The 19,714-nt window shown below is 33.4% G+C and overlaps 1 protein-coding gene across 5 annotated transcripts in view; it reads left to right on the forward strand.

Moving 5' to 3' along the window:
- Positions 1-6,375: 6,375 nt before the first annotated feature.
- The window catches only part of LOC147382667 (disease resistance RPP13-like protein 4), a 99,695-nt gene continuing 86,356 nt past the window's right edge, over positions 6,376-19,714 (forward strand). For 4 of the 5 annotated variants that reach the window (XR_015174046.1, XR_015174045.1, XM_086429431.1 and 1 more), the window contains exons 1-3: positions 6,376-6,506; positions 6,602-6,642; positions 16,918-19,619. Coding sequence is in view for 2 of the 5 variants with exons in the window: in XM_086429431.1 (XP_086285557.1) it covers positions 16,922-19,576 (2,655 nt within the window). In the remaining 3 variants the exon portion in view is untranslated. The remainder of the gene's footprint in view (positions 6,507-6,601; positions 6,643-16,917; positions 19,620-19,714) is intronic. The other variant, XR_015174048.1, reaches the window with a different exon arrangement.

Consider the following 19,714-nt stretch of genomic DNA (forward strand, 5'->3'; position numbering starts at 1 on the left):
TGAAAGAAATATCCAAAAGGTACAAGTCTTGAAACTGAAATCAAGTTTCTAGAAAAACTTGGAACATAAAAAGTCTTTTCTAATTCTAAAACAAAACTACTACTTAAAGTTAAATAGCATGTCCCTACAGCCTCCACATGTGAGCCCATCTTGTTTTCGAATAAGATGATTTGCTTACTTCCCACTGATTACCTTAGGTTTTACAAATCGGCAAGGAATTCGAAATGTGGATTGTTGATTCAGAATCAATCCACCATGTGTTAATATTTATATTAACCATATTAGATTCATAACAAACAAATGAGATTGAATTACCTTTATCCTCAAGTCATTTCTTAAATTTGGCGCATTCCTTCTTTAGGTGTCTCGTCTTTTTACAGAAGAAATACTTGAAATTTTTCTTGATATCAGCTTGGGGAGGTATTTTACCTTTCCCTTTCTGATTAGCTTGAGATTTGCCTTTTCTACGGGTAACCAGCATTGTACTCTCACCCAGTTCCATCATTAGCCTTCCTTCCTCTTGAACACACATGGTCATGAGTTCATTAATTGACCATTTATTTTTATTTGTGTTGTAAGAGATTTTGAAGGGCCCGTATTGATGCGGAAGGGTATTAACAATGTAGTGCACCAGAAAGGAATCTAACATTTCAACATCGAGATTCTTTAATTGAGCTGCAATATCCCTCATATGCATGATGTGCTCGTACACACCTTTGATATTTGTAAGTCTTAGGGATTAGAACTTCATGATTAGGGTATTTGCAAATGCCTTTTCTGAAATGACGAATTGATCATCAATGGCTTTCAGCAAATCCCGGACATTATCATGTTGATCTACGGAACCACGAATATCAGTAGAAATTTTTGTCTTAATGAACATTACGCTGAGACGATTAAATCGCTCCCATTTTTCATAAAGCGTAATGTCCGTTGTAGAACTGGTATTAGAAATCGCAGGTGGTTGTTTTTCCTAATAGCATAGTCAATATCCATCCATCCTAAATGAAGGAGAATTCTCTCTTTCCATACTTTATAGTTATCACCTTTTAATTAGGGAATATCACATCGGATATCAGAAAAATTCGTAGTTTGTGAAGCTACATAAATGAAAAAAATTACATGTTTATGTTAAAATTAAGACCTAAATAATTTCATGTTTACCAACGTAAATCATGTTAAAAAATTGAGTCTAATGATTAAAAATTATCTGTGGGCTCAATTTTTAATTAAAAATATTCAATCATTCTTTATGATAGAATATATCAAATTATTCACTTAATTCGTAATTATACAAGGTATATAATTTGATATATATTTTATCTTATATTAAACTTTATGATAAAACTACTAAATTATTAATTTATAATTCTTGTGGATAAGTTATGAATAATTTGATATTTTATCCTAATTAATTATATAAATATAATAAAATTTCCTGTGGGATAAAATTTATTATATTAATTATAATTGATGTCTAAATAAACTTTATGTGATCATAATTAATTATAATTTTATTTAATTAAAGATGTTGTGGCTATTCTCTAATTAACTAAAATTATATGGATCACTTAGACATTATTCATTTATACTTAAAAAATTATTTTGCATAAAAAAATTAACTGAACTTAACGTGTTATTATTATGCATAATCAATCCTATAATTTCAAGCATAAATATTCATCTAAAAAATTTGTATAATTAATTTAAGTAGAATAATTAATACATGCAAATATATATAAATATGAATAAATTGCATACAATTAAACAAACTGAACATCATATGCAAAATAAATAAATAAATAAATAAAAGGTAGGCATGATGTTAAATAAATGCCTAAACAATTTTAAAATGTATTTTATTTATTTGTTTTATTTATAGAAATTGGTCTTCTTCAACTTTCAGTCTATCCGATTTCTATTCAATTTCGATTCGATTTCTATCCGATTTCGATATGATACAACTCATCAGATAAAACTCCAAAAAATATATAAATATAGTTTAAAAAATACATAAAAGTTATAAATCTAATTTCTCAATGATTTTTCGACATTCCAATTTCTATCCGATGCAACCCAACAATCAAAATCGATCTCCAAATCAATATTTTAACATTAAAAAATTATTTTAAAATACATAAAATTAGAAATCTAATTTCTCAATGATTTCTAGCTCCAGTATGTATCAAAATCAAATTAAAAAAAAAATTCAATCAAAAACAAAGAAATATAAATATTTTCGGATACATAAAAATAAAAATAAATTATCAAGGTAGAGATTTTGTGGCTCTGATACCAAATGTAAATCATAACTTAATTTGAAAATCGATTTTCTAGATAAATGTAAAAATAATCTGAGAATCGGAATCTGAAAAAAATGCCCAAAAATCTGTATGAAATATATACCTCCAGCCATTGATTTTTTACTCTTACATTGTGGATCTTTCGGTCTTGATTTGGTACTTCCAAAACTCTGATTCACTCCTTAGATGGTGTAAAAATGAAGGAGATTGAGAGAGTGAGAAGTTTTGGGGACCAAACGGTTCTTTTTATAACCAAACTTGGTCGAGGCTTCTATCAAGCACTCGACCATGTTTTGGTTCGTTGCCATACCCAGATCTAAAATAGGTTACGTTTCTTAACTATAGGAAACGTGATGGAGCATCGTGGACTACCTCATGAGCTCAGAAAATGGTGGTTCTAAATCATCCACGTAAATCAGGGCTAACAGCTCCATCAACGCAAGTAACGACCCATCTTGAACGTTTGCTAATTATCCATCTTCCAACACATTTGGCAATTCTCCTTCTTCTAGCACATTTTCAGTGCCAGTTAAAGGAGGATTTTCAAAAGCTTTGACAGAATTTGGTAAGAAATCCTTGTGCAGTAAAACTCTTATCGGTTAAAGCAATCTCTCACTTTCCTTGTTGAACGTTTCCTTATGCAAATCCATAACTACTTTTTTTATTAGAATCCTTGCTCAGAATGGAAACTTTGGCTGCACGAACCACGCTTTCCTTAACCATCTCTGGCACATTCTTCTCCATTCAAATTTGATATTTGAATTGATGGGCTGAGTCCACATTAGAAAAACTCGCCATGTCAGCACAAGTTTTTGCCACATTGGATGGTGCAAGGTTGACTAGCCAACCTTAGAGACACATCATCATCTTCTTCCCGTAGAACTCAAACCAATCTGTAAAGTCATCGGCTTCTTCTCTTTACCTTCAACATTATGGTTCTTAAATTTCGAGTCTATCTATGGGGTGGGTCTTTTTTATCACCAAAGGTTTTGGTTACATCCTTTATTCTTTCCTTCCTTTACCGTTTGCTTTATGGCTAGAGACTTAGAAGCTCCCTTCGTTGGAGCTCCCAACTCTTTACCTGCATCAGGTTTCTGCCTACAATCATTCTCAAGGTGGGCCTAGTTAAAAACAATAGGTACAGTAGAGGGTAATTGATTCATAGACGATTTGTTGCCATAAGCCAAATTGTCCATGAGCAATTCTCACTATCTTTGGGCGGCCTTTTAGCAAATCGAGGAGAACACAGACTCGCGCTCCATTCAATCTAGTCCCATTCCATTTATCTAACTATACTATATTCTTCAATCATCCTGACTCATGGATTTCTCATCTCGTCCGGTTGACCAAACTTTCAAGTTGACTCGTTTGAGGTTTTTGTCCCAAGTGAGTCATCTTGTTAAAATCATTTTGGATAATTTTTTTAAATAATTATTATTTTTCTATTATAAGTTGGATTAATAGATGTAGCTCAATCGTAAATATATATATATATATATATATATAATAAAATGAAGTAATAGGATTCGTTTAGCTAACTCCAAATCAGAGGATAAGATTTTTATTTGTTATATTAATTTCATTAATTGATATGAGGGGATTTTAGTAAATATTCCACAAGTTTGCAATTTTGCTGTTGTTGTTGGACAGGTGTGGTTTATATGAGAGAGAGAGAGAGAGAGAGGAATGGTTGGTATCGTCGAATGGTTAGAATTCTGTCGAGAGAGAAGAAAACTTTTATAAACTACCAACTAGTGAGTTCCTCACTTTCAATATCTATGAATTCGTAGGTATACCAGAGAATTCATTGATTGATTATAAAAGTGATGAATTCACTCGAAATACATGTTTTGGAAATTAAAATGGACAGTGTACCAAAATCTAAATTTGGACATTAATTGCACACATTTTGAGAAAAACCCCTTATTTATTTCCATTATTTTAATTGGGGTGTAATAAGTAAAAGTTGTGACGCAACAGCACAGCTCTTTATATATCACTTGAATTTATAACTCTTTTAAGTCTTTTTTTCTTCTTCTTCTTTTAATAATTCCCATTCAAGTCAAAGCTATTTTTTATTTCAATGTATGCATATTTCACAAAAATGAGCACATTATCTCATCACCAATGGACCACTTGATCTATGAGCCAGCCCTGATATTCTTTCTTAATCCAACTATAATATATTACTCCATCATCCTGACTCATGGAGTACTCATCTTGTCCGGTCACCAACCACGACCGAGTTGACTTGTCCAAGTTGTCTTATTAAAATCATTTTGAATATTTTTTGAAATAATTATTATTTTTCTAATATAAGTTGGATTAATATATGCTTAGCTCAATTATACAAAAATATAGATCATATTAATAAAGTAATAGGACTCATGTTACAAAGCCCAAATATTTGTGATAAGGTTTTGGTATTGTTATCTTCATTTCATAAAACTGATTTGGTACGACAAAGTTGGTGTGGGAATAAAACTTTTGACTTTTTTTATTTATTCAAATGATAGGTAATGTGTTTCATAGTGATTAGAAATTGTTTCTAAGAATTAAAAATGGAGGAAAACTAACACAACAAAAGAGTTCTTTATTTTTGAAAACTATCAATTTCTTAAGTAGTAAAGATCTGAGAGATCCTAATTAACATCTTCTTTTTTTTTTTAAAGGGGGGGGGGGGGGGGATGTATTCGACTAAGTTTAGCCTTACTAACTTAGTATGATTCACTAAGTTTTGAAAATTTATTAAGAGTTCTTGAACTTACCTTGTAGCCTCTAACAACGTGATCTAGTGCCATAGGGTGGGGATGGCAACGAGATGGAGTTCCCTCCGAACCCGCCCCAACCCCCACTTGGGTGTAATTTTTTTAACCCATCCCCACCTCTAATAGTATTTTTGAAACCTGATCATGCTCACCTTTACCAAAAAATTTGCACCCTACCTTTTACTTACAACACATCAGTCTTTTTAAAATTAAGCAACTCTTTCCATAAAACATTGGTGTGTTATAAGTAAAATTTGGTGTGCAAAAGCTCTAAAAAAATCCAATTTTCTCTCAAAATCCAATTGATTTCTCTTCTTCAAAATCATTCAGAAAAGTGTAATGATTTTTTGATGCCCACTTTGAGACACGTCCCCATCACAGAATTGTCGATCATTTGCCTTGGGATATGTAAAGTAATAAATCTTTTTCTTATGCATCCCGAGGCAAATGATCTACGATTCTTTGATGGGGACGTGCATCAGAGTGGGGGTGTCATATTATCATAACACTTAAAAAAAAAAAAAAAAACCTCTCATCTTCATCCTATTTTAAACGAGTGTAATGATTTTCTACCGCCCCTCTTTAACATACGCCCCCATCACATAAGGGCATAAACTCAAGTTCTTTTAGCTTACTTTCACTTTTGATTTAAATTTTCATGAGGAGCATTCCTAATTTAAGGATGACATACCTATTTAACCTAATTTATATACTCTCTTTCACGAACTAAAGGAAATTATTGCATCTCAAGTACACCAATTACCAGGTACGAGGATTAATGACAACTCCAGCATAATTTCAAAACTCGTCAAAGATCGAGATGTGTCAACCTAATTGTCTTGGTATCAAGCGTAAATGAGATGAACACATAAGTCAATTGTTAGTACAAGATTTAATACCTCACATTATTATTTTTTTTTTGAAACTAGACATCTCAATCGTATCGAAAAATTTGTTCGAGACGAGACACGAAATCGAATTTAAAACCATGCACACCAGTTACTTGATATAGGGATTAATGACAGATAAGAGGATAAACGGGGATATAGTCACTTATTGAATTTTTTTTTAATTTCTTTTAATTTATATAATCCGGAGACTCGATTTTAAGTTCCGAATTTCAAGCTTATTTTAGTAATTTTAATATTTTCTAATGACGAAAGTACCCTGAACTTTCGTTAAAGAAAACTTTGATGAGGTGGCCCCACACGGTTTGGAGAAGAAAACTTTGATGAGATGGCCCCACACGGTTTGGAGAAAAACACTAAAAAAATTACAAACCCGCCATTGAAGCACTTCTACATCTTATCATCAGGTCAACCCCCTCCCTTTCAAATTTAGCTCCTTTAGTTTCCTCTGTATGTCTATATCAAAAGCTTTGCTTTCTGACCATTAATCCACAGCTATCCTTCCCTCTGTTCTTCCTTAATAAACTGTAAGTTTTACTTCTTTTGACTTGTCTCTGTTATTATATCATGCAATAGTTGTTTTAATTTCAGTCGAACTAATTATCTTAAGGTGTCTTTATAGGCCAAATTCAAAAGAAGGAAGCTATTTACTATTTGCACCTTGTAAGTCTTTTTTCTTTTTTCTCTTTTTTTTTTTTTTCCAAGCTGTTATGTATTTATTTCATTTTTATCCCATCAACTTATATTCTTGAAATTATTTAGATTTCAATTAAATTTTCAAAATTTTACAATAAATATCTTTTACCCAATGTTCCCATAGCCTTTAAAAGTACTTTTGAGTATGAAAAAATTGGAAAAAAATCCCCTAGAGAGAGATTTAAAAAAAAAAAAAAAAAAAAAAAAAAAAAAGAAACCTTACTTTTGGGGTTAGTTGATGGCCCAGTTAGTAAATTTTTTAGTCCTTAATTCCCCTTACCCTTTCAAATTTATCTAGTTCAACTTTTATAAACTGGTCATATATTTATGTCGCCGATTTAAATCATTGAGATCGACTATCATAAAAGGTGGATCTCGACGAATGAATCAAAACAGGATCAATCATTTGTAATTTTGTATTGATGATTTCAATCATCTAGATCAATTCTTGTAAAAATGGTCAATCTTGATGGTTGAATCAAAATAGGTCGAGATCAACCATAATTTTATCCAAAGCATAAAGGTGTTGACCTCTTTCTTTCGGACCAGGATCCCTTGACTCTAAGAATGACTCATGAAAAAACCATATGATCTCAACCCTTTAGACACAAAATCCAAATGGTTGAGATTTATGAGTATCTTGATAACATAAATCTCGGAGATACGATTTTGCATTTAAAGGTTGGGATCATGTGTTTTTTTCATGAGTCATACTTAGGAGTCAAGGGATCCTGACCCGAAAGAAAGAGGTTCCTATCTCAAGGATATTTTATATCAGTGACTTAAAAAAGAAAAGTGATTCTAGAGAAACGCATGACACTTCAATGAGAGCAATTCCAATGGTCTCTAACCCCAAAGGATTGGTGAAATGATCATATCGCACCGTAGGAATTGGAGGTCTTGAGTTTGAATCACCCCAAAGGATTGGTGAAATGGTCATATATTTGGGGAGAGAGAAAGTAAAAAGCAGTTTCACATGGCCTCCTCAAATCCTTTTCGATCACAATCTTCCCCATTTTCTAACCCAAATTTGACTTTGTTTTTGCACAAGAGAAACAAGTATTTTTAACCCCAAAATCCTATAATATTACCATTTTGTGACGCCACATATTATACTTGTGTCACTTATCTTATTAATGACAATATTCATCGAAAATTGATAGCATTATAAATCTTTTCAAATATGTACCATCTTTCCACTACACTCAATTAAAAGTAACTTTTGTATGGCTTAAAACAAGTTGAGTTCGGATTAGATTTGAGTATATTCATATTCATATTTGATTTTTTTTTTACCCGGATCGAAATTCGATTTCAATCCGGTTAGCCTATACCATATCACAATCATTTTGCTTTCACTAAATCTAGATCTCCTTGACCGAATCGCTTGATTCGGGTTGGTCAGGTCGATTAATTTCGGACCGTTCAACATTTTTTTCCAATATTTCTTTTCTAATTATTATACTATCCTATTTTCCCCTTACAACTCCTTTATTTTATAAGAACTCATATTATACTAAGGTAGTAGAAAAAATGATATTTTGAAAAGATAAAAATATAATTTTTAAAGTAATATATTGTTCAGATCTAGGTGGATATAGGGATGGATCCACATCCAATCCGGATTCGACTCAGTTCAAGGGACACCAACCCATATTCGACCCATTTTTTATTCAGGTCAAGTCCAACAAACCAATCCCACTAAAATCGGATGAGAAGACCACTACGGTATCCACCTTTTATAACTTTCTCAGATGGTCTTGCTTTCCTATTTTTGAGGATAGGGAAGAGAAAACCATTGGAGATCTCTAAGCCTATCCAAATAACTCAAAATGATCTAACTGTGCATGGGTCATCTGATTTTTATTTTTCTTGGAATGAATAAGTAGTTGTATGGCATTTAAGTCATTCAAAAGTAATTGAATAATTCTGAAATAGTTTTTAAGTTACTGAAATATACATATGACATCTAAGGGCATTTTAGTCACACATTTTAAACTAGATAAGTTCTTTCAAGAAAAACGATTGATTGAGATGAGATGAGGATATTCCTTATGGATTTTCTAAACAGATAGATCCAATCTCTTGGAAACTTGATTTTTCCATCCATCTCTGAGTACATCAAAAGTTGTTTTTAAAGCATTTGTCTATCAAAAGCTTTCTTCGTTCATGTCTTTTATTAGCCAAGTTTTTATTGTTCTCTTCCATAATAGAGAAGGAGATTTGAGAGTTGGTAGATCCGTAAACTCATATGAAGCGAGCTCATATGTTTACACACAATCTGATTGTGTAAATTCAAATTCAATTGTTGATATTTATCATAGAGATACATGTATTTTAGCGATATGTATTTTTATTTCATAGTTGAATTTGTTGTATTTTTATTTCACAGTTGAATTTGTTATATTTTTATTTCACATATGAGTTCTTTTTCCATGAGTCTACAGATCCTGACCCATGAAAGATACTCTTTGTTCTTCTTTTAAGTTTTTTGAATATCTTTGCTTGTTTATCTTTTTATTGTTTTCGCTAACAATAACTAAATTATCTATTTTCTTTTATAGGGAACTCAAAAATAAGGAAACTATTGGAAAAAAAAAGAATCATTATTTTTTAGATGTATTTTTGTCAATGGAATCCTTTTGACACTGTGCAAAAATAAATTTTGGTCTCATGTCAAGAGGTGCCTGTTGGCATTGAGTATTTAAAAAAATATATATATATAATTGACATGAGATCAGAATTTATTTTTGTATAGTACCAATAGGATCCTATTGACAATGAATTTTTCTTAAAATAAGGGCATATTCATAATTTTAATAAAAATTAAAAAAGAGTATTTTTTATATAAAAAAAAATTATCAATTTATTATACTGTTTTGGTAAAAAAAAAAAAAAAATTGAAAACGGTAAATTACTATTTTTGAAATTCAGTTCAATAATGCTTTGTTTTAGGAATTATTCGATTTTTGGTGCATGTTTTGGTAAATTTACCTAATTTTAAATATTGTATGATTGACTTGAGATATAAATACAAGTTTTCATAAATGCATTGACTCTCTTACATATTGAACAATAAGGCTACTTTTCAAACGATAATGGGGGGGGGGGGGGGGGGGGGGGGGATATAGAAGAGATAAAGTAAGAGTGAGTTAAACAACTGATAATTTTGGGCTTAGATGATGGATGATGCTTAGCATTTGTCTAATGGAGAAACCGTAAATTGTAAAGGAAGAACATGGAAAACATTCCCATGTGAGATTGATATGTTTTTACTCTATTTACATAGAGATTGTTTAATTAAGGATATGAATAGATCATTAATAATTCAAAGAACGTAAAAAAATTAGGATTTTTCGAAGGAGTTGTGCAAGAAAAAGGTTATATCGTTCCTTGTTTTAGTCCAAAAATATTTTATAATGCATGAAATATTCAGAGAATCGCTAAGTATAATCTATACACAGGAAAAGGAAAAGAAAAAGAAAAAAAGTAATTAAAAAAAACATATAAAATGATATCCAAAGCACATTTTATAATTTTTAAGAACCTTCATCTAATCTAATATGAAATTTGCACGTTTGAAACTTATCTCACTGCGTTTGTGTATCAAAGTTTTCTATGGTGGTTTCTTTGCTTAGGCAAGTTCTTTATCTCTTTCAAAAAAAAAAAAAAAAAGCAGAACATACGTTTTACCCAATTGTAAATTTTTGGCTAGTTTACCTTTTATTATCTCCCTCTCTTATTATATAAGGGGCGCTATATGCACCCACTTTCTTGCTCATCTCACCCACTTAACTATTTTCACCCACCATCCGCCACTGAATCTGATTTGGTCTGTTCGTCCCCTTATTCTTCTTCTTCTTCCTCTCTCTCTCTCTCTCATTCACATCTACCTCTTTCTCATTCTTCTTCTTCCTATTTGAATCTACATAAGTTTCAACTAGGGCTTCGTGTTACAAGAAGCAATACCCTTAGAGTTTGCAAAATAGGTTAGCAATGATCGTGAAAACCTGAACGCCTAATCTAGTAGTTGTTAGAAAATCTTGGTACCGAATTAAAATTTTTTTTTCCCTCTTTTTGGCGAAGTGAGCAAAAAATTTAATTAAAGAATAAGGAATCTACATCAATCACTGAGGCATTCCCCTTGTTTTGACCTTAGAATTGGGTGACCTAATTGATCACCGAAAAATTTCTCCCACAAAATTTCAAAACATATTGGGCCTGGTCCAAGTGTATGTGTTTTTAGGCCAGTCCAAGATAATTTGGGTTGGGTTTGTAATTTATGTAAGTGGCACTTATGTGGTGCTTTCAAAAATAGGGGTTTTATTTTCTTTTGTAAGAAGTCTGAAGTCTTTTCTAGAGAAAAGAGTAGAGAAAGAAAGCTCAAGAGATGAGAGGTTTGGAAAAATTGATTTAGAAGAAGGTAAATTTAAGTGATAGAGGTAATTCCTTGTATCGATTTGTCCCATTTTTTTATAGTGAAATCGAGCTCCAACACTCATACATCTGAGGATGTAACCTTCGAGTGGACCATGTAAGATCTTGTGTTGTGGGTAATGTGTTCTTACTCTTTCTTTTGCATTGGCTACTATTAGTCGGCTTTATCCTTTTTTGCTATTATCAAACAAGGTTTTGGAATGTGTGACATACAATATGTTTGGTGAAATACTCGATAGGTGTTTGATCAAATTACTAAGTAAGTTTCACTAAGGTGTTCACATACACAACAAAATCTTCATCAATCATTGAGGCATTCCCTTGTTTAGACCTCGATATTTGGGTGTCCTAATTGATCACCCAAAACTTTCTCCTACAAAATTTCTTTCGCCCAAGTACTGTTGAAAATTGAAGCATTAATACCCATTATCGTGAGAATTAACATGTTCTCCACATTCAAATCCTTCTTCCTTCCCCACTTCAAACCATCAATAGGTAGAGGTTAGAAAACCTTCTTATACCAACTAAGTTGCTTAATTTAAGCCAAGCCTCATGTGCAAAACTGCACTAGAAAGACATAGCTCCTCTTGAATTCGACACATGACACATCTAGAACCAAGTTGAGGTCCCCTTTTCAAGAACCAAGGTTTTAAATTGAAGCACTTTCATTTTAATTACTTGGAATCCCTGAGCTCCAAATTCTCTCCCAACTACGATCTTCTATGTCTCACCTTTTGATAGAGTTCAAAGCACGGCTTGTAGAAAATAACCCAGATTTATTTTCTTACCTAATAATCTACATTGATGAAGCTCCATTGAACAAATCAGATTTTGAACCTCCTCATCCATTTGATAATTTATCTTTTCCAAATCCCTTACTCCTTTAGCCCAAACCTCATCTATCTAGACATCATTCCTTAGTGTTGGAAAACGTCTATGAGAGGGTCTCCTCATATCAACAAACTTATTTAGACCTATGCTCAGAACCTCTTCTGCTAAAATAAATAAAGCAGGAGATAGATTATTTCCTTGCCTTAGTCCTCTTGAACTCTTAAAGAAATTCCATTCCGACTTGTCGTAAGCTTTGGACATGTCGATCTTGAGAGTGATTTTCCCTCCCTTGATCTTTATGTTCAGCTCTCTATTAGCTTCATGGGCCATGATTACATTATCATCAATGCTCATTCACTTGATAAAGGTTCCTTGTTCCATTGAAATTGTAGAAGGTAAACGAACACCCAGACAAATAGCAAGAATCTTTGAAATAATTTTATATAAAAAGTTACATAACCTCTGTTGCATTCACCTCCTTAGGAATAACTCCCTCCTTGAAGAAATGAGAAACAACTGCTAAAAGGTCTTGTTTTAAGGAGAAATTATGGTTAGTTGTATAGTTGAACTTGAAGATGAATGGTTTTAGGGAGAAATTCAGAGGTTTTTTCTATTAGAAGTTGAAGAGAAGGATATTTTCAATTAGTATATGAGAAGGCCTGGTCAAGAGACAATGTCATCAACAAAAATTGAAGGGGTGTGGGGGCAAACTATGGTTAGTTGTATAGTTGAAGAACTTGAAGATGAATGGTTTTAGAGAGAAATTCAGAGGTTTTTTTATTATTATAAGTTGAATAAAATGATATTTAGATCATTTTTAATTAGTATATGAGAAGGCCTGGTCAAGAGGCAATGTCATCAACAAAAATTGAAGGGGGTGTGGGGGCAAACTATGGTTAGTTGTATAGTTGAAGAACTTGAAGAAGAGATGAATGGTTTTAGGGAGAGGTTTTTTTTATTATAAGTTGAAGATAAGGATATTTAAATCATTTTCAATTAGTATATGAGAAGGACCGATCAAGAGGCAATGTCATCAACAAAAATTGAAGGGGGGTGTGCGGGCAAATGGGGAGAGAAATGAGGGAGTGGGGACAAATGGGGGTGTAATTAGTTGAAAATACAGGGGAGTCTTAAAGTTCTGTGGGGGCAATTGCCCCCACCAGCTCCTTATTAGCTCCGCCCCTGCATCTTACCATGACAGTTCATGCTTTTGATCGCCTCCCAAACTTTTTCTTCTAGCATTTCCATAAGCAAATCATTTTGCTCTTAGAGATTGAGGGCTGGATTCCTTCTAAAAGCCGATCCTCCAGGGGAGGGCAATCCACGACTGTGATGCCAATTCCATCCACATTATTAAGTCATTCTCCAATCACAACGTGTCCCCCCTTCTTACTTGGGTTGTCAAGTCAAAGGATTGGGTATTCTGATCTCTATCCTTAAGCAAGTTTATGTGGGATTTTTGCTTCCAAAACATCTCCTCACGCTTGATAAAGCCAGAATGCTCAAATTTTGCTGCTTGACACTCTTCATAGACCTTCTGATCCCAAACCATTGAGACCCTAAAAAATTTCAATCTGTTCCTCTTCTTTTTTGCTTCTCCTTAATTCCCAAGCCCACATTAATCCCAACATCTTTACTCCATTCCTGGAATTCAATCTTCACTCTCTTTGGTTTTGAGAATAATCTAAACATCGGGGAATCCTCCATATATGCTTACATATAAAAAATCATCCATTTCCTCTAAAAAATATCCATTTCCTGTTGAGTTTAGTCCTACATCGAACAATCATTGCCTCGTTTCTGTCCTTATAACTTCCTAGGCCTCACCACTCATTGCCAATTGTTTTGGAGTTGGACCTCCAAATTTATCATCTCCACCCAAAACTCAAGAAAATGGAACTTTCTTAGTCTCGAAGCAACATTTTTTGGTAGGGCAATGATCTGAACCAAGCCTTGGGAAATGCTGGATTCCTGGGTTGCCAATGTCTTCAATCCATATTGTGGAAATAAAATTCTATCTAATCAAGCCCATATCTTCCTTTCTCTATAAGATTATTACTCCAAGTGAATTAATTCCCGAAGAATACAACTTCAATAAGAACCATTAAGTTAATAAATTCTTCAATAGAATTTTTGTTAAGAGATGACCTGCCTCTGTTTTCTGTTTCGATGAATTACTGCATTAAAGTCTCTTGGAAGATCTGTTATATATTTGAATGAGCTAGCTTACTAGATCTTAAATTTGGCAAGATCTCTCCTTCCTCTAATTCTGGAAGATCAATCACTACCATCTCACTAATCTTTGTCCATGGTGGTATTGCTACATCATTATTTAGATCATATGTTTTTGATGAGTAACTCATTATGGGTTCTGTGTCGTCATCTTCTTAAACTCCAGTTTGTCCATTGTTTATCATTTCTTTCCCTTTACCAGCTTATTCAGTCTCACATCATTATTTTTAATTCTTCTTTTTCTATGCCCAATCTTGTCACAACTTTTGCAAAAATGAAGAATAGAACTATAGTCAATTGGTTGCTAGGTCCAACAGAACATATAACCTAACTTCATTTAATCTTGATACCCATTCTCGTAGTGTGAAAAATTGCTAGCACCTCACCCACAACCGAGGCTAGAGATCTTAAATTTACTTCCTCATAACAGAATAAAGGAATCTCTTAGGAAGAGTAATCCAAGATGGAAGGATCAGTGGGTTGTTTTTCATTGGGTGAGAAAACAGACTCCGCTTAAAAACCCTCATCATAATTCTTTATTTTAACCAAACAGCCACCATGTCTTCTTGAATGGAGAAATTAAGCATAACGTGTCTGAAGTCAAGGGTCATTACTTCATATGATCCATGAAGCTTCCATCTTGATGCCATTCCAAACGAACTCCACTCCCAAGTGAGCTTGAGACCATTGTCGTTCCCTAAAAAATTTTGCCATTTGGGCAAACTGAAATCTCATTGCACCTGCCTCCACATCTTCTTTGCTGAAGATAATAGCAAGTTCTCCAAAACAATTAGAGGCTTTCTAAGCTTAATGAGGCGTTCCTTGATCTTTCAAAGGCAGTTGAGGTCCTCCATCATCACCTTGTCTTATTATTGAAACCACTTTTGTAAATTGACCTTGAAACATTCCTCGAAGGATCACCAGTGTTCTCCATCTCTCTTGGCCGTTATAGTGATACCTTCTCGATTGGATTGCACCCTCCCATATAATAGGAGAATGCTAACGTCCAATAATTCATGGGGACGTTAGCATTGTCTAACACTTTTTTTTTCAATAATACCCTTCCTCATTTAGTCTTTTACACAATAAATGTTTGTTTACATAATAAATGCTATAAGTATTTAAGTATTTTGAATTAAATATTTTTTTTGTAGTAAATTATTTGCAATCAATGCCAACATAATAAATGCTTTTATTAATGGCATAATAAATATATTTATTGTGTAAAAGACTAACATGTCCTTGTATTTTTCACTAAAAGACAAAAAAAGGAGGGGTATTATTGTAAAAATAAAAGTGTTGGACAATGCTAACGTGCCCCTGAGGTCTAAGATGTTAGCATTTCTTATATATAAATATTAGGCTTGGAAAAGAATTTTTAGTGAGTCACTTTGTAATATGTAGTAATAGAAAAATCCTCTACCATCTTAAAAGCAATACATCCTTTGTTTTAGTAAACCATCTTTATTTTTGGTTCGTTAAAAAAATATTTTTATTAATATAACAATCCCTACGTCTCTTCTTGTGAGAAATAACTTTGAAGTTGATCCCTTCCCAAATTGAAGTTCCCAAGGTTTTCAAACTTTTGACAATTCCCTCAATGTTTTGATGAAAAGTTGAGATTCCCCCATGTTTTTAGACTATTTAAAATCTCCTTCGTCTTGGTCTTCTTTTGTAGATTAATAAAGTGATGACTGATGACCTCAATATCTTCGTCTTAAATTTGGAACAAAACCCTTTGTTTTCTTCCTAAAATAGTCATTTTCAAGCTTTTCAACCTCTAAACAATTTTCATCATCATGCTTCAAATATCCTATTATGTTTTGAGATTTGAAGGTTGAATTTAGACTTCAAGCTGTAACCCCAAATCTTGACTTTTCCACTTAATTCAAAGTACATCAAATTAGGATCATTCTATGCTTTTTTTCTTTCAATTTAGTCCCAGTACTAATGGATCTCAGATTCATTAATACATGATCTTATTTGTAGTAATTACAATAAGTGCTTCGATGACTATAATCAAGATTGTACATTATATGGTACAAATTAATAATATATTACATTGTTGACATATTAAATCGGCTCATTATATACTCATTCATACATACATATGCTTGCACTTCAAAATGAAAACTCCAAATGACAGGATATCCTTGTGCACACAAATTATATACATTACTGTGAATTAAGCATCTCTAAAATTTACAATAAATAGATAGATTTTTATTAGTAATTATTAATTATCTCAGCAACGACGTTTCTAATCTTAGTATACATAACTCTGAAAGATAGAAACATAAGCTCATGTATTCTATATTAGGATATGTTTGTTTTCGGAGGCAAATGATTAATTGGTCGAAAAAACTTTATCATAGGCGAAAGGATTTAATCTAAGAGAATTCTCTACCCATGGAAAATTCTTTTACAGACTGAAAGATTAAGAAAATATATACTTGTGATCGTGGAAAATTTGGATTTCAACCAAAAATTGATTACCCAACAAATGCACAAATAAACAAACCATTAATCTCCCGTTTTTCATTGTTTGATTTTGAAGTTCAATTTAAAGATTAATATTAAACTCCTGGACTATTTGCTTGCACTATTAATGCTTTAGTTTTCTTCTCTACTATTGGAATAACTATAGCCAATGACACTATATTTTACTTTTAAGTTGTTAATTTTGTCCTTTCCTAATTTTACATTTTAAAAGATTGCGATATTTCGTTAAAAAATGTGCAGGAAAATGGTGGATGCAATCCTAAACTTTCTCATAGAAAAACTGGTTGAAAGTCTCCTAAATGAAAGTTGCCATCTACTTGAATTCCACAAGCAATTTAAGATTGTGAATCAAGAGCTCGAGTTAATGCAGAGCTACATCAAACAAGTAGAGAGAGTAAGGAGGAAGGACCAAAATGAAGTTCTTAAGACTTGTGTGGGACAATTGAGAGAGTTACTATATGATGCAGAGGATATTCTATCAGATTGTAAGTTGTTTTTAGTAAGAAGAAAAAGGGTCTCAAAGTTCAAGCGTTGTTGCTCTCCTTCATTTTGGAAATTCCGTTATAGATTGGGAAAGAAGCTTGGTGGGATAAATCAAGAAATACGGACTCATAGAGGTAGGTTGAGTTCTTACCTTCTTGCAACTCCTCCTATCCCTCTGGACCAAGAGCAGTTAGGAAGTAATCGACCGGCGACTTACCCAATTCTAATGAAAAAGGCTGAAATAGTAGGCCTGGAGGAAGATGTGAAGAAAATTAAACGGTGGGTTTTAAACCCACATGGTTCGCCGTTGAACATCATTGGAATAGTCGGTATGGGTGGGATTGGAAAAACCACCCTTGCTCAAAAGGTACATAATGATGATGATGTGGAGCGTTACTTCGATCATATCTTGATGGTGACTGTTTCACAAACTTTCAAATTTGAAGAGTCAATCAAGACTATGTTGAAAAAAATTGGCGGGCCCAGAGATTTCTCGAACATCAATTTATATGATTTACTGAAGGAACTACAGGACATATTGGAGAAGAAGAAATGTTTGGTTATCCTGGATGATGTATGGAGACTAGATGAAGGCTTATGGTGGGAAAGTTTGAAAGCAGTTTTGGTTCACAGCAGTAGTTGTGTCATTGTCACAACAAGGGATGTGGATGTGGCTCGCTTAATGGGAGCCACTGAGTCACGCACACATCATTCACAACCTCTCTCTGATAAGGATAGTTGGTCATTATTCATCAGAACAGCATTTTCAGTGGAAGGAGGTCAGTGTACGAATTCAGAGCTTGAGAATATCGGTAAGGAGATTGTTGATAGATGTGGAGGACTCCCATTGGCAATCGAGGTTGTTGGAGGAATGATGATAAATAAAGGAAGTTCGACCAAGGAATGGGAGCGAATATCTAAGAACCTAAGCAAAGAATTGGACAAGAAAGGTGAACCAATCTTTTCTATGTTACAATTAAGTTATGATGAACTTCCTTCTCATCTGAAACCATGTCTGCTGTGTTTGGCTGTATATCCTGAAGATTATAGTATATTATCTGAAGATATCATTTCTTGGTGGATTGGTGAGGGCTTTGTTCGAGTAGGGAAACAAGGAAGGACTGCATATGATATTGGGAGAGACTATTTCGAAGAATTAATCAGCCGATGTTTATTACTTGTAAAATTTGAGTCTTTTAGGACAAAAAATGTTTGGTTTAGAGTACATGATATGGTAAGAGAAATGATTAGAAGGGTCGCAGGGGAAGAAAATTTTATTTGGGTAAATGATGGGGGGGAGTTTTCCTCTATCCAAATGCAATCACGTCGTCGAGTAGGTATGGTGATGAACACAGATATGAATCTCTTTATATCCGAGGAGCAAACCAATTTCAAATCATTGCGGACAATAATAGGGTTTGATTTAGAAGAGAGTGAGGAGTTGGTTCTAAATCTGGAATCAAAGCTAGGCCAATTAAAATGGTTGAGGGTTTTGGTTATTTGTTTTAAGGATTTGTCATCTCAGGAGACTCTTAAAAGAGTAGATTGGTTGAGTTGGATAGGATCACTAAAGCATCTCGTTTGTCTTCGGATAGAAAACTCCCGATTAGATAGACTTCCAGATTCTATCGGAAACTGTCAAAACCTTCAAATTTTAAGCCTAATGGATTGTCCTAATTTAAAGAGATTGCCAAAAAATATAGCATCCTTGGAGAAATTATGCACCTTGGATTTATTAGGTTGTGAGTGCATAGAATTCCTCCCCAGTGAGATTGGAAACCTTCGACAACTGTGTATATTCTCTTTTACTACGAATTCAAAAGTCAAGGATGGGGGGTTTCGCATTTCTGGGTTGAAAAAATTGACTCAAATCAGTGAACTTGTGTTTTCCATAGATTCAGAAGATGGAATAGAACAAGGGGAGCTGAAGGTGTTGTCAGAACTCACACAATTGGAGTGGTTGTATATACAATTTCCAAGCAACAACGACGACAACAATGGTGCGGAAGAACGACTGCGACTAGCAAGGAAAGTAGATCATCAACTACTCTCACCTCTTAACCACCTCTCAGAGTTATATCTTAAAGGAGAAGTAGGAGATAAGACACCTATTTGGCTCAATCCAACCTCTCTTCCCAATTTAAGGTATCTTTATATTGGCAGTAGTAAATATCTCTGGCATATGAGTCCAGAATTCTTTGGAGATGATGAGGTTTCTAACAACAATAATACAACTACTGTCTGGAAATTGGAAGTCTTATACCTTCACTGCCTATACGAATTGGAGGAGGAGTGGCCGAGAATGCAAAAGGCAATGCCATTTTTAAGACTCCTAAATGTTTTCTACTGCCCAAAATTCAAAGCATTCCCTTTGGACTTGGATGAAGATGGTAGCGGCAGTTGGAGGAAAGAATGAACTGTGTACGTACACTTCAATTTCGATACCCTCCTTTTAAAAGGTTCGCATATTTACTTTATTTTTATTTTACTGGGGCTTTTCTAGTTTTAAATTTTCATTAATAATAGTTGATTTGGATGAAAGCATTCTCTTTTC

Source organism: Akebia trifoliata, chromosome 16 (assembly GCF_017979445.1).
Source record: "Akebia trifoliata isolate Shusen 1 chromosome 16, ASM1797944v1, whole genome shotgun sequence".
In the NCBI taxonomy this organism is placed as follows: domain Eukaryota; kingdom Viridiplantae; phylum Streptophyta; class Magnoliopsida; order Ranunculales; family Lardizabalaceae; genus Akebia; species Akebia trifoliata.